The 15,522-nt window shown below is 37.2% G+C and overlaps 1 protein-coding gene across 3 annotated transcripts in view; it reads left to right on the forward strand.

Moving 5' to 3' along the window:
- The first annotated feature begins 796 nt into the window (after positions 1-796).
- The window catches only part of LOC118748106, a 56,231-nt gene continuing 41,505 nt past the window's right edge, over positions 797-15,522 (forward strand). The window contains exons 1-2 of one of the 3 annotated variants that reach the window (XM_036482414.1): positions 797-1,060; positions 1,489-3,796. In XM_036482414.1, the coding sequence (XP_036338307.1) occupies positions 1,660-3,796 (2,137 nt within the window). In that variant the 5' untranslated portion in view covers positions 797-1,060; positions 1,489-1,659. Of the gene's footprint in view, positions 1,061-1,488; positions 3,797-15,522 lie in introns of those variants that run through there. The other 2 variants (XM_036482413.1, XM_036482412.1) reach the window with 2 other exon arrangements.

The following is a 15,522-nucleotide window of genomic DNA, read 5'->3' on the forward strand; positions in this document are numbered from 1 at the left end:
ATTGGACCATATTTTTTATATGAATTGTGGTTAATTTTGGAGTACTCGTTGGTCCTTAGGGAGTACTTCTTACACGCATGCATGGAGTAGTCGCGATTTTTGCAGGGTAGTCAAACTACTCATTTATGCCGTACTACAAAAACAAAAGTGTAAATGTGTGAGAATTTTTGCCTAAAGTGCTCAGCAATGTCTTGTAGGGCTAAATGTTAAAGAGAAGCGCTACTGTTAGTTCTACATACATACATACATATGCGTATGTGTATGCGTAGTGTTTGGCTTCATGCATGCGTTAGTATTGCCGGCATGCGCTGGAAAATGAACGAGCGCATTAACTTCGTTGTTAAGGTGGCGGGCGGTATGCATTTTCATTGAGAATTTCCTCTAAGTCGGCGAGAGAGTTCGCAAAAGTATTGTGTTGCTCTTTATCACATATATACACCCTCACATGCGCGCCAAGAAATTAGTATGTTTGTATATGTATACTTAAGAGCGACTGTTTTGCCTACACATTTAGATTGTTTGAATTTGTTTTGTTTGGTTTTTGACTTGTTTTGACGATTATGAGATTTTGACTCTGGGCTGGCGCTGTACTCATTTCCAATATACTCACTGCTTCTCTTTTGCTAACTGTTACACGTATGTACATATATATGTACGCGCACTAACACTTATAGGAATTGAGAAATAATACAGTTAGTTTTAGTTGTATTTGTAATTGCATTTGTATTTGTAGCACCTAAAGCAACCTCAACAACCGCCACCGAAACTGAAACAACATTTTATAATGTTACGTAAATTCTTCTTTTCCAAACATTTCAGAGTTCAAATACGGCGCTGAAGTCGTCGGAAGCGGACGTAGCAACGCAAAAACTCCCAACAGCTGGACAAATTGGCCACCGAAATATAGTTTAGACTACAACACACTTCAATGACAAACAACTGACTGGAATACTTAGTTCACAATAACAACAACAACAACAAATGTGTGATGCTGGTTAAATAATTGCTAAATAGTAAGAATGTGGTTAGAAAAATGCTAGCAGAGTGACAAAAGAATTATGTAAATATTACGTAAATTCGAAGTGAAGAAATATTTCGTTTGCACGCGAATTTATTAAAGCTACATATGTATTTAATTAGCTGGTTTTGCTACATTCTAAATAATTTTAAAGTAAAAAAAGATTTCGAGAACAAATTCCAGGAATGCAAAAAAAAAAAAAATACAAAATTTTGTTAGATCAATTGGCTGTATCGAAAATTCAAATTAGGTATTTGGTTAACATTTTACGTAACTGTGCGATTTTTTTTTATTTTTGTTTTGCTAAGAAAAAAGCCAAATAGTGTAGATATTCAAAATATTTACTGAGCACCTCCAGCAGCCAACCAGTGTTTGCCAGGCGCGTCGTAATTCAAAAAAATTTTTGATAAAATATTGGTGAAAGATTTAAATAAAGAAATTTTAAATTCTTATTTTCTTTTTCTCAACAGCGGCTACAAACGTGAAAATTTTTTCCAATCAGCACTACAATGAAAAATTGTGCATAAAAATTTTCGATAAAAGAGGAATCCATGAATTTGTGAATCTGTGAAGTGAAAAATTTCTGCTTACTATAAGGAGCAGCAAACAAGCTAAATTCTTGCAGTGAAAAGCAACAAATAATGTCAAAAAGTGCCACTGAGCAATATCAAATCAAAAAGAAGCGAAAACACAACAAAAACAAAGCAAGTAGCAACCAAGTGAAAAACACAAACAAAATCTCTAAAAATCAAATTAAAATCAATAACAATAACAACAAATACAAAGTGTACAGTAACAACAACAAAAATCCAATCATTACTGGCGGCGCTTTAATAAAACAATTAACGCTCACTGAAATTTGCCTGCAGCAGCAGCAGCAACAACAAAACCAACATCAATTTACTTTGCCACACAACTACAACGGCATAAAGTTATTGGCATATCCAGAGCAAGCAATTGTCCGCATCGCCAACGTCGAGAACGACGTTGTTGTGACGCATCTGTGCGCGCAGTGCAATAACCTCCACGTGAACACCGCCTCCGCACGGCAGTGTTGCATACGTGACCTCGCTCGGGTGGTGTTACCCCACAGCGCGCACACAAGAAAGCACAGCTACAACAGCGACATCAACGCTAGCGCTAACAACAACAACAACAACCGCAATCTTTTCAGTACAAGCAAACGCAAAGCCAGCTGCAAAATGCCACTTTCGCAAGGCTTATCCGCCAAAGTGTGCGGCGGCGCCGTGAAGCGCACCGCCGCCAAGCCTGCGCTTCCCCGCCAAGTGGAGGCGGCCAAGCGCAGCAAATCCGCCACAGCGGATCGCTTCGCGCATCTCAATCCGCAACACCATTTGCATGCGCGCCAAAATTACAGCAACGCCGCGAACTACAGCAATAAGTGCGTTAAGGGTAATAACGGCAAATTTGCCGCTGCATACAAACCCGCAACAGCATTAGGATCCCATTCGCAACTTTTAGCCGCTGGTGTAAATTACGCGCCCGCTATCGCGCTCACGCCCAGCAACAATTTGCAGTTTTACTATCTGTTGGCCGAGTCTCTGACGCGCTACGGCAGCCTACTGGAGGCCTTCGATGTCTACGCATTTATCGCCAGCGAGCAGTTGGATAGCTGCATACCGCTGGATCGTCTCAATACATTCGCGAGCGCACTGATCACGTACGTGCGTCAAATGGGCGCGCAATCGGAAGGAACTGCTACGGAAATAGTTGCGGCAGCAGCACAGGGAGTGAGAAATTTCTCCGAAAGTACTGCGCTCGAGTCGGCGCTGAAAGCGAAGTATGCGCGCAACGCGGCCAGCTGGAGTGGCGCCGCAGGTGGCGTGCTATGTGGTGTCACCGCCAACACGCCGCCGGTGCCGGATGCTGTAGTTGGCGCGGGACTGTCGGACATGCATTCGCCTACGCGAGAACTATTACGTGTGCCAAGCCCGACGCAGAGCCAAGATTATGATCCGCTGCTTTGTCCGCTCTGCAGCGACATTTTGCGTTGTCCGGTGACCACAAATTGTGGCCACACTTTCTGTCGGCAATGTTGCGAAACCATAACGCAGTGCAATATTTGCCATGTGAAGTTTCCGCGCAGCAGTCTGGACGACTTCGTATCCGAGGTATCGAGTGGCATTGCGCGCAACTATACGAATACGTCCAGCACGACACTCACAACGCTTACAACGGCAACAGTGTTCTCACCGTCGATGGGCGTAAGCTCTGCATCCACCGCAAACGCATACATAATGCCATCCACAAGTGCTGGATTGTCAACAGCCGCTAATCCTACAGCGAATGTCAACCGAAATGCGGCTATCTCAGCTGCCTCGGGCGTTCGTGCAATGGCGCCGAGCAGTGATAATCCTTTGCTTATGCGACGCTTGCAAGCACGTAATATTGCGGCCGGCAGTAGCGCAAGCTTCGGAACCACTGTTGCACCAAGTCGTTTGCAACTGACGCCAGTGGCCGCGCCGCTACCCACAGTGACGACAGCGACCGTTGCCTCAACAACGGCTACAGCCACTACGACTATGGCGTCTTCGACATCCGGTGGTGGTGGTGGTGGTGGTGGTGCAGCTGCGGCCTCAATAGTTGGTACGGCAGTAAATATGAAATTCATGCCGGACGTGCTGGTGCGTCGTCTGGTGGAAAAGTGGTGGGGCGCCGACCTGCAGGCGAAGAAGAATAACGAAACCGCGGCCAGCTACATGCACATGAACTTGCTCGACGACGCGTTGAAATTCTGCAATGCCAGTTTAGAGAAATGTAAGTAGAAGACAAGTTAAATAATGCTTTTATGTTTTTATTTCAAAATAAAAGCTTTTTGAGTCAGTGGACATTCCGTCGGCTTTAAGGGAAATTTACAGAAATAAGTATCAGACTCTATTAGAGGTCATACCGAAATAAGTCCCTATATCTCATTTGAAGCCATTTCAGAGAGCCGTGTGCGCCAAATCATCTAAAAGCTTTTTGTACTATTTAAATAGGGCGGGCAGAGAATTACAGATTTCGCTGTCAAATACTGGCCCACATAACCGCCGTCCAAAAAAAAAAACTTTGTTCGTTACTAAAAATATTTTAAACACCAAAAAAGCCCGTGAAAGAAGCTTTTTAAAGCCATCTGTCGGTTTTGCATTGGCGGGCATAGAGTTAAATCTCTCTCTGATCGTCTTGGTTATAAAACACTTTATTTAGGTAAAAGTTTTCTGATTCAACGAACGTAGCTTTCAAAAGAAGTTTTGTATAGTGCCTATAGGTAAAAAAAAATAACTAAAAATATGAGAGCTTTTGAAAGCTTTTTATGTAATTCCCACATTAAAAGATTTTGAAAACTAAGAGTTATGAGTAAAGCCAACATAAAGCAAAGCAGAAAAAAAGTCTTTACGGCTGAAAAGAGCTTTTGGAATTCTTTTTATTTCTTAACTTAAAAAAATACAAGTTTCCGTAGCCAAATACTTATAGACATACATACGTAAATAACTGCTGATAATAATCGGCAAACAAATACCTCAAATCAACAAGTTCCAAGAAAAAATTTAAATTAAAACTTTTCACAAAAAAATGAGCTTAAAGAAAATTACCACAAAAGTGTGCGAGCGGGATTTCCTAATTCGTATAAAATAAATGCATAACTAAAAGCTCATCAATCACTTGGTGTTGTTACAGGTTACACAAATGTGAAAAGTGAGCGTAACATATTGTGCAAGAATATTTGTTTATCATTGTCGCTTTTGTTGCTTTTGCTGTTTATCGCGCTGTCTCTGTTAGTAAGTAAATATGTATGTGCATACTTGTGCGTATGCTTCACTGATTATACACAAATGCAATAAAAAAATGCAAAAATCGATAAATAGATACGCAAAAGTGCTCGCTGTGATGCTGCCCGCTTTTGCTGTTGTTGACAGTTTTTGCTGCCGCATTGCTGTGCTGATTTTGCCGTGGTTGCTTTATCTTTGTTTTTTGTTCAGATGTGGGTGACGTTCTTTTTCTTTTTCTTGTTGTATTTTATTGTTTTTACGCTATGTGCATAACATTATGTGGATGCCAAAGCCGCCCACAATGTCAATGCTGATGTCATAACGTACACAGCCAGCTAGCTACACATAAGCAAGCCAAGCCAAGCCAAGCCAAGCCAAGCCAAGACAAGCCAAGCCAAGCCAAGACAAGCCAAGCCATGTCAAGCCACCCATCCAGCTAAATATGCTTCGTTCAGTTGGCAGCAGCGTCGAGCAACAAGTTACAAATACTTGCAGTACTTGTATGCTTTGAGGTATTTAGTTCTGGCAATGGCAAGCGATAGTGATTGGGTGGGTAGGTTCACAAGGCGCAGCAGTTGAGCGCAACCGTTGCTAAAAAAAAAAATCAGTGATCGTTATGCGTCTTCTGAACTGTCAAATTCAACTCTCAAACGTACACACCAACATGTTGTCTCAAATTATCCGAAACGAATCATCAGAACGTGCAATCGCAACAGTTACTGAGCTGTTGCGCCTTCTGAAGGTGTCGATTGATAAAAAGTGCAGCCTATTTGCTGGTTACGTGTTTTGCCAATTTATCGTTTAGTAAAATATACATACATATGTATGTATTACTCTTCTTCCTCTTTGAGCTAAATGTTCTTTATTTTTATACAAATTTATTTTATATTTCTACATAAATATTTGCCTTATCCACAACTTATGTATATATAGGAACACCAATCACTTGTAGCTCCACAGCATATGCAGGCGCACATATGTATTTTGGTTTCCATATACATACATATATATTCGTATAAAGAGTTGTTATATACTTTTGCGCTATGTATGCTGTAATTGACCATAAATATCTCTCGCCTCTAGGTCAGTATGGAGTTGTGTTGAGCAATAAAAATTCTAGTCCGCCGCGCAGTGTCTGAAATTTACTACATCCTTGTCAAATACAAATACAAGCATATACATACATACATATACGTATATATGTTTATTCATATAAATGTGTACAGTGAAAATTATTACCTTGTACAGCACAGCAAATATGGTTGTACTCTCCTTGCTGTTATGTCAATAAGGGAATTTTCGAAATTGGGCTTCGGTAATGGCATTCGTTTCTTGGTGCCATCTAATAGAATAAGATCTGCCATTAAAAATTCACGAACTGCCCGCCTTGACATGGAATTTCCCTTTATGTAGATATGTGTATGCGTCTGTGTGCATTACATAAGCTTGGCATATCCAGCAGCATTTCCGACAAATCCTTGGCCATAGCGGTGAGTCCGTGTAGTCGCTGTACTGCAGTGTGGCATGTTTCACGTTAGTCAAGCCAAGCGAGTGTGTTATGAACGCAAAGGCTGGAGCGTAATGCCGCAATGGAGGTACAATGTCATGCGACCGCATGTCTGTTACTAGTAAACGCGTACAATCTATAGATACAGTAGGGTGTCCCAAAACATAAGGAACATATTTTTAATAAAATTTGATATACATACATAATATCTTTACGTACTTATTACTGCGCCTTATCCTAAGAAGGAATCCCTTATGTTTATTTATTTATGTATTTTTAGGAATTTTTTTTATTGAAATACAGTTCATTCTCTAACAAAACCCATCCATACATGTAAGCCCAAGTATAAAATTTTGAACAAAACTAAAAAAAACAATAACAAATTTTCGTGCAAATTTCAAACATTTTTCTTAGTAGTGTTAGCATTTTCTTGAGGATGAAGTTTCATATCCCATTCAATTTCGGTGCAATAAAGAGTAAGTTTGGAGCGGCAAAAAATTACCGTTGATATTTTAGATTTGTTTTTTTGCCGAAGGTGTGCGGTTTTTTTTCCATAAAAAAAATTTGCTGTGTTTATTCGTTATATGGAAGCAAAACGGACAAAAAAATATCAAACTCAACGGTAGTTTTTCGTCAATTGAAACGTATTACACTGAAATTGAACGTTCTTAAAAATTGCTTACTCAAAAATGTTCCAACACTTCTAAGAATGGATGAAAATTTGCAGATTTTTTTTTAAGTTTTCTACAAGATTTTAAATTTGAGTTTTGTTAGAGAATGAACTGCATTTCAATTGAAAATTCTTAAAAAGGAATAAATAAAAATGAGTGGCAAACAATATTACTTTGAAATGGCGTGCTATTGATATAAACGATACTGTAGATACATATTTTTATTGGTCAATGATGACGATAACCTGCGTCTATTCGATATCGAACTTTAAAAGAATGCCACAAAGTTAACTAGATTTTCCGCGGCGGTAGTTTTTATAAAGAAATAGTCCACCTTGTTGGCGAACTTCGGTAGAATGGCTGCATTGCTAGTCGATCGATTTGCTCTGTAATGGGCTCTCACCAATTATGTGTAAAATTGACGCTGGCCTGTTGGTAGGGGATGTATCGCAATCTTAAGGCTCTCAGGCGAGCTTTTGGGTGACTTCATCTATCGTATCTTATAAGAACTCCACGGCCTTTCCGTATGATGCCATTTCGAAGTCGAGAATTATTGACCTTACCCGTCGAATGCCTTCTGGCACATTCACGAAGTAATACGCCGTGATTTGACTCACTCTCAATCGGTGTGGCTAGATGACCGCATTAAGGTGAACTCGAGTAAAATCTTTAGCCCCACAGCAGGTAATCAAGCTGGCCCTATGTCCTTTCGCAATCCCGACTTGCTACACTTTGGTGAGAAGACCTTGCCTGTACCAAGGATTGGGGGTACTTTAGTGCTAATACATATTTGTTTCGTAGTTAGATTTTGGCTGCGCCAGCAGATTTCGGCGGTGCAATAGCTCCAATTGAGAAGAAGTTTCTGGCTCTAATTGAGAAGAAGTTTCTAGCTCCTGTCGACGTTTACGAGGAGCGCCGAACTCCTGTTTTGTGGGTGTGGTGGTTTAATTTATTTTTATTTTTTTGAAATATTATTCTCTGGGATTTGAGAGAGGTGGCCACCACAAGAAGTTGTCTCATTCTTGGACACCCTGTATATTATTAGCCATATGCATAGATAGAAATAGATACATATATGGCATGTGTGCTGAACATTTTTTCACACAATTTCAAATTCATTTAAGTGTCAAGGATAAGCGTTGGTTTAACTGCTGTCCCATATATTTGTACATACATACATATGTACGATACATTAAAATTGCAAGTATGTACATATTGGCAGTACAGGTGGCGGCCATCAGTACAGCCATGCCACTATTCGTTATTTCAGCTGTAACATTCATTATTGCGTAAATGATTCTGCTGTTTCTGATTCATCAAATTGTTGGCGAAATGCACTGTTCAAGTTGTTGTTTTTATTTCACACCACACAGAGAAGCTTTTAGATCACTTAATAATTCAAATTACCTGTCACCTCGACGAATATTCAAACATGTATGTAGGTATAAATGTACATACATACATACATACATACAGATATGTTTGTACAGTCAACTGCGTCAGTTAACAATGTGATGACTCGTAGCTTTTAGTAAATTTAAACTCATTTGTCATTTCGTGAGCGCGCCGCAACTGGGAAGCTTAATAACTTAATCTTGTACAATAATCGCATCAGCGTGACTGTCACTCATACGCCTGGTGGTGCCAGTTGTTACACACACACAAATAGTTCAGCAATTATGTACATACAAACATAAATGTGTAAATTTCTATTTAGACACTGCACTAAGTGGACAACTTGCTAAGAAGTGCCTAAAGATAACCGATAATGCTAGAGCTGGCGATATCGATAGCAAAAGCGATAAAAATAAAAGTATGTAGCATTAAAAATATGTATTTATACGATGCCGATAACGATAGCGATAACAATATCGATAGTAATTACGATAAAAAAATTTATGCAAATGCGAATAGGTGGTTTTAAAACTCACGATTTCGATTATAATCGATAATTATCGATAGCAGATAATAACAAAAAAAAAATAAGAAACAAACGATAAAGTAGCAAGAAGAATTATGATGACGATAACTAAAGCAATATCGATAATGACAACGTTAGCGATTACAAATTATGTATACCATAATAAATGCTATCGTTTATCCAAAAATTTTTTAAATTGGACATTTTCAGCCAAGTTGTGCCCAAATTTTATTTTAGATCGAAGCATTCAACTTCCTACAGGGTAGCTTAATATTCTACTATGTTTATTTCCGTGATATAATGCCATGTTTATCAGTATGTTTGAACATACATACCCACGTAAGTATGTATGTACATACATGCGTATATATATGTACAAACAATTGAGCAGATGTGCGAATATACGCCAATTCAGCAGCGTTAGTACCTGAGTGTAGCGGAGTGGAACGTTTTGCGTCGGCACGCCTACCGACTGCCAGCTCATGTTCAAATATATATGTATGTATGTACGGAATATATCATTCTTTTGTATTTCAACATTTGCGAATAAATTCTGCGTTTTAGCGCTGCGATGGCATTGAACCCAACAACAATGACATCATACGCACTGCGTTGTTTAAAGCTTTTGCCTAGCTGGTATGGAGCTTATGGAAATTACGATTAGCATAGTTTGAAAAACACGTAAATATTTATAACCAATGCATGATTTTTGCTATCAGCACGTAAATTCAGCTGCTTTTTATTACGATTGTTCTTGTGTATTGTTATCATACTTTTAGTTGCAATAAAATCACTGGTGGTTACCGCAGGCGCTGGCGCTGGGGTAAACAAAAGTAAATGAAAACAAAAATAATAACTAGGAGAACATACTAAAGTGAAAGCTAAAGTGAAAACGTCATAAGGTCTTAGGTTAGTTGCTTTGAAATGGAATTATTCTTTATCAGGTAGGTGATACATATGTAGCTTCGATTCGTCACATGTGGTACATACATACATACATACATATGAAACCCCGATGTTTGCGCATTCATACTTCCCTCAATAAACGAAAGCCCCAGTATATCTCCAATATCTCGAAATGTTATAGACTCTAATGTCTCAAAATATTGTCATCGGTATAGTTACTGTTCTTGTTATAGCTATCGATGACGATACCTAAAAATTATATGGATTATAATAATGATATTTTTAAGTTTACAGAGTCTCAAACAAATGACCGCGTGTTGAACTTTTTAATATTGCTTTTTCGAGCTAAACTTTTTTTTTGTTATTTTTCTATAAAAAATACTATCCAAGCTTTAAACAAAACCATATAAATGAAAGTTTTAAGCTTTGTACAAAATTTAGGAAAACTCAACAAATTTTCATCAAAATTTCCACTTTTTAATCTGAATTTTTAGAAAATTTTTAAGTATACGGCTTTATAATCTATACCGTTTTTGTTTAATGAAGTGCAAGTTTCAACCGGCTTAAAAATCCCGTTGATTTTTGAGCATGAATTCTTATGGAATAAAATGCGGGAGACCGTTAGCAACAACACTTCAAAAAACCGCAAAAGCAGTCTCCAAAAAAATTCTCAAAAACCACCACGATCTTTTTGCCGGTTGAAACTTGCACTTCATTGGATGGGCTATAAAACTGCATACACAAAAATGTTAAAAGGTTGAAATTTTGTTGAAAATTTTTTGAACTTTAGTAAATTTTCTATAAAGTTTGAAACTATGATTTCTAAATTCTTGGTTAAAGCTTGGATGGTATTTTTATAGAATAATAACAAAAAAAAAAATAGAAATAAAAAAAAATCAACACGTGGTCATTTGTTTGAGGCACTGTATATCTATGTACAATCATTGTTACCGATTTCGTTTTAGTAGTCGATATCAATACCTCGAAATGTGGTAAATTATGGTATATATATTGTTATCGTTATCGATTTCTTCATTCTGTTTGCTATCGATATCGGCGGGTATATCAACACTGTTTCTTATTCATGTTAGTGATCTTATTTTGATGCCTTAAGCGCGCACAGTGAAAACTTACAGCTGCTAAAGGCTGAACAGGTGCTAAAATGTTAATTTGAGAACAAAATTTCAGTCCACTACAGTAGAGATACTTCAACGCAACAACAGTCTTACATGCACTCATTCCTTTCAATTAAAATTTCTGTTATAAAATAGGACCAAATATTTTTTAAAAGGCTATGCTTTCAAATTCAATTAAATTCAGTTCACCAGCTGTAAAAATAAAAATCTTTGGCATTTCACTAAAATACAATGCAAATGGCTTGTTCAAATATATGCCAACTTGAACGTGTGTAAGATTGCACGTACATGCTATTACTTGTCAATAAATATTTAGTAGCAATATTAGTTTACTGCTATGTACTTGAAAACTCATCTCCACTTCCTTGGTACTGCTTACTTTTCCTCAAAGGATACTTTGTATGCATTGGCTGTTGACATTTATGTGCGAAATTTGTTGCAAGCAAAGAATTTTTATTTGAAAATATTTAAAGTATCCATGTGCACATGTATGTATGTATGTACGCCTGCCACAACGAATTTCTGGGTCCTTGCATGCAATCGTATAGGGTGCATTGTGAAGATTGAGACAAAAAAAAAATAGAAAAGGCCAAAGATATTCATAACAATTTATAAAAAGTCTGTATAGTATTCAGTACTCGTATACATGTATATATATATAGATTTTTTTTTTTTCACGAAGAAAGTTCCACTTAGTGCTCAGTTTTGTCATAAGAAGTATCTGTACTAGGGAGTAGTCGCTGCTTCACTTTTATTTGCGATTGTTCTGATTCCTATAAAAAACTTTAATTAAAAATGGTTTTGAAAATCTGGCGGTTGCTATGAAAATTCGAAATTTATCAAAGTATTTTCTTACTTACATTTTTAACATTTCATACGTCGCTTATTGCTCACCCTGTATTATTGAATGCTATTTGCTTGCGTGATTGGTTGCTGCAGTCACCGTCACGTCAAGCGAAAAGTACAAACGCTTGGAATTTCAGAAATGTTGGACTTCGACATTTTTGTTAAGTGAATGTTAAATGAAAACAACAAAAAAATTGCTGAAATCAGAGAAAAAATTTGCGCAAATTTTTTAGTGAATTTTTGAAATCTTTCTTTAGCATTCGAGTTAATACCTAAGTAACTACAAAATAGGTTTGCGGTCGAGGAAAATTTGCAATTGTTTGATAAATGGAACACCTTTGTTACCTAAAAGAAAAATTAAAAGACCTTAAATTATGGGCCATAAATGTAGCATTTTTAAAACTGCCATTCTATTTTAGTATCCACTAATTATACGGATCGCTCTAATATTAAACAAGCGCTATTTTCATTCACTCGCCGCTCTTTATTGGAGTACTAGAAAAATTAGTGACGTGAAATGAGGAACCTTTTTCATAACTAAATTCAATTTCTCCGCATGTCACGCGAATCACAGTGAATTCCTTGAAAACAGTGCCGATTCCAACTCAGCAGCTGACCTCCACCAGCGCACTGGGCAACACAAAGAAATTCAGGCGATTTTCACTGCTCGCGCCCTTCGGCTTATTCGTAGGAATTCGCTTGTGCTTGAAATAGATTTAAATTTCACTTTAATTCACGAAAAAAAAGCGGGTGTATTTATTTAGTAGCAAATACGCCTGCCACACAAAAGGGGTGGCAATAAAAACTGGAGGCTGTTGTTGCCCGCTACTCATCTCACTCATCTCACAGTTTCGTCTCCTCGAACGCTCAATGCTGCCCCATTGCCGCCCCATTGCTGCTTGTCATCGGCATTGAGTGCCGTTGACGCACTTTGTCCGCTGGTCGGATAAAAATGGAAAATAATTCATTGCGCTTTTTGCGCCAGTGGTGGATTTATTGTCGGCATTCCCTTTCACTGTACTTCACTGAGAAGTTTGGTTTTTCTTTTGTGCGAAAGTAATGTAAAGCTGAACAACTCGCACAAATGAGTTCACAGAATTTTATGGATTGTGCTTAAAATAGAAAAAATGGGTGCGCAGAAGGGTGGTGTATGGGTGTGTATTTAAATATTTATTTATGGGTAATTGGTAATGTGAACGTGAAGGAAATTACTTTATGCCCAGCGGAAAGGTCAGTTAAAGGTCTTCAATTTTGTGTTAAGATTTTCGTTATTTTTTTTTTGTTGTTGTTTCGTATGTATTTTGTAGCATAACATCGCTTCTAGCAAACACTCCATCGTCCACCTTACTTACACTCCAGCGTGAATATATTATTGGCTAAAAGTAAATATTTGTTAGCATAGGAAGTGCTTCCTATTTGAAAAATCTGTACATTTTAACCCACAACTACATAAAAGTGCGAATATTCAGAATGCATAACCCTTCGTTCGTAAATACGTAAAGTAACCCATTCGTACAGTTAACAGGCAAAATAGGACAGCGACCAGTGCATTTTATGCGGGTCTACTTTATTACAAACAATAGAACAAAATGTATTACCAACTCTCAGCAAGCCCTTAATAAATAACCAGCAAAATGGCGATTTGCGTAAAGAGTAAAGAATGTAAGAAAACAAAAGAGTCATAAACTAAAACAAATAACTGAAGCAAAGAGAGAACAAACGCGTGAAAAGTTAATTGAAGTGTACTTGGAAGTAGTGGCCAAAAAGAACACAACAGACCAGACACATGCAGTGACTCAAACAAGTGTTCACGTATTGGCCTTTTTTTTAAACATTCACAATGTTTTTCAAGTAAAAATATTATATTTTTTCTAAAATCATATAAGTTTTAACGTTAGTTATTATAAATTGCACTTGCTATATGAAAAACAAAAAAAAAAACAACACAAGACCGGCGGCAAAAGAAAAGTATTTAAAAATCAACCCTTACTCTTAGCTGCTCGAAACACTTTGCACTTTGTTATACTAAAATTTTCAAAAGATTCAGATAAACAAGTTCACAATTTTGTTGAAGAATTAATACAATAATCATATATCCTTTGGTATGTGTGTTCATATGAAAAAAATCGTAGTTACAGCCTTGTCCAAAAGTATCAGGCGCACCAATATATGATGATTTTTTAAATTTTTGGTTTGTTTATTTAATGTTTAATATCTTTTATACAAGCCTAGCTCATTGTCTAACAAAGAACATATAGTTCCAGATTCTTGCACTTTATTATATTAAAATTTAATAGGCTAAGAAACTGCAAACAAAATTCTTTTTTAAAGATCCTGAATAAAAAGTTTTAAATTTTGGTGTCAAACATGTAGAATATTTTATATTTTTATGCACAAGTATGGAATTTGGATTTATACATTATTTGTTAGACAATGAGCTACATAGGCTGGTATAAAAAATATTAAACACTAAATAAACAAACAAAAAAATTTTAAAATCATCCTAATACTTTTGGCCAAGGCTGTATATATGTAAAACGCCTAAAGCTCTGTGTGGCGATATGTTGCCTGGCGAAAATGTCAAAAGAAATAGCATTCTGCAGCTATTTAGCTTAAAAGGGAATGCGCAATTTTCAGCAAACCCTCGAGCAATGGGGACACATATACATGCATAGATGTACATATAAACATACATCTACACTAGACTGGGTCGCAAAAAACGTTTGTGAAAGCTTATTCCGAAATAATTTAGGCGTCACTCAAAGTGTGATATGTCGGCGAAGAAAATTTTGATTGTAAATCGTTTGTTGTAATTAAATTTAAAATTTAAATGGCAAAATTTTGACAATGACAATGTTGGACATTAGAAAATACCAGCGCCATACGTTCATAAAAATAATCATTATGTCGGTTTCCACACGACATTTTTTAAACGGCATACATTTTTTTGTCAGTATAATGCCCAGTGGAAATTCGGCATAAGTTGTATGTTTCTCCAAGGCCTGGAAGAGGTACCTAAGTAAATAGCTCTCAAGATCACCTTTTACGGGTCGTCATTAATAAGAAGACTTGGAAGGTTGCCGGTGTTTAGTGAATGAATAGGGCGGAAATTTTTACGAAGCCTAATTCCACTCGAAGCTGCATAGTTTTCAAAGTAGAGGTGGTGATTATAAAAACTTTACTTTAGTATGCAAACATACACGGTCTAATATATGTATGTGTATATGCTACGAATATGTATGTACTTATACAAAGATGTATAAATTGGTGGCTATGAATTTACACGTTTATACCTCCCTCTCCAAGGAGCAAAGCGGTGCTATGCGTACTTACGTAAGGCTATTCTATATGCTCATCAGTATGCATGTGTGCGTGTGGGCTTTCAAATGGCTTTATGTCACCTCATAACATTACATATTTACATGCCATTCCTTACTACGTTGCAGGCGCATTGTTGTACACCCAAGCTGACAGCATGAAAAAGTGGCTGGCATCGTTTTGTAGTTGCATAAAAATTTTAGGATAATACTCGTATGAAGAGGTGAAATTCATGGAAATAGTAAAGACATCGTTGACGTAAAAAAACGTCGCACGTATAGCACAGATTTTCCATTTCAGATTGAGTAATCTCATTACTAGGAAATTGTTTGAAAGAGCGGCAAGAAATAGGTGAGCAGGAAGGGGTAGTGGCTGATGGCTGAGAGATAGAGATAGAGATAGAGATAGAGATAGAGATAGAGATAGAGA

This window comes from Rhagoletis pomonella, unplaced genomic scaffold, assembly GCF_013731165.1.
Source record: "Rhagoletis pomonella isolate Grant_MI unplaced genomic scaffold, Rhpom_1.0 Rhpom_scaffold_00012, whole genome shotgun sequence".
NCBI lineage: Eukaryota > Metazoa > Arthropoda > Insecta > Diptera > Tephritidae > Rhagoletis > Rhagoletis pomonella.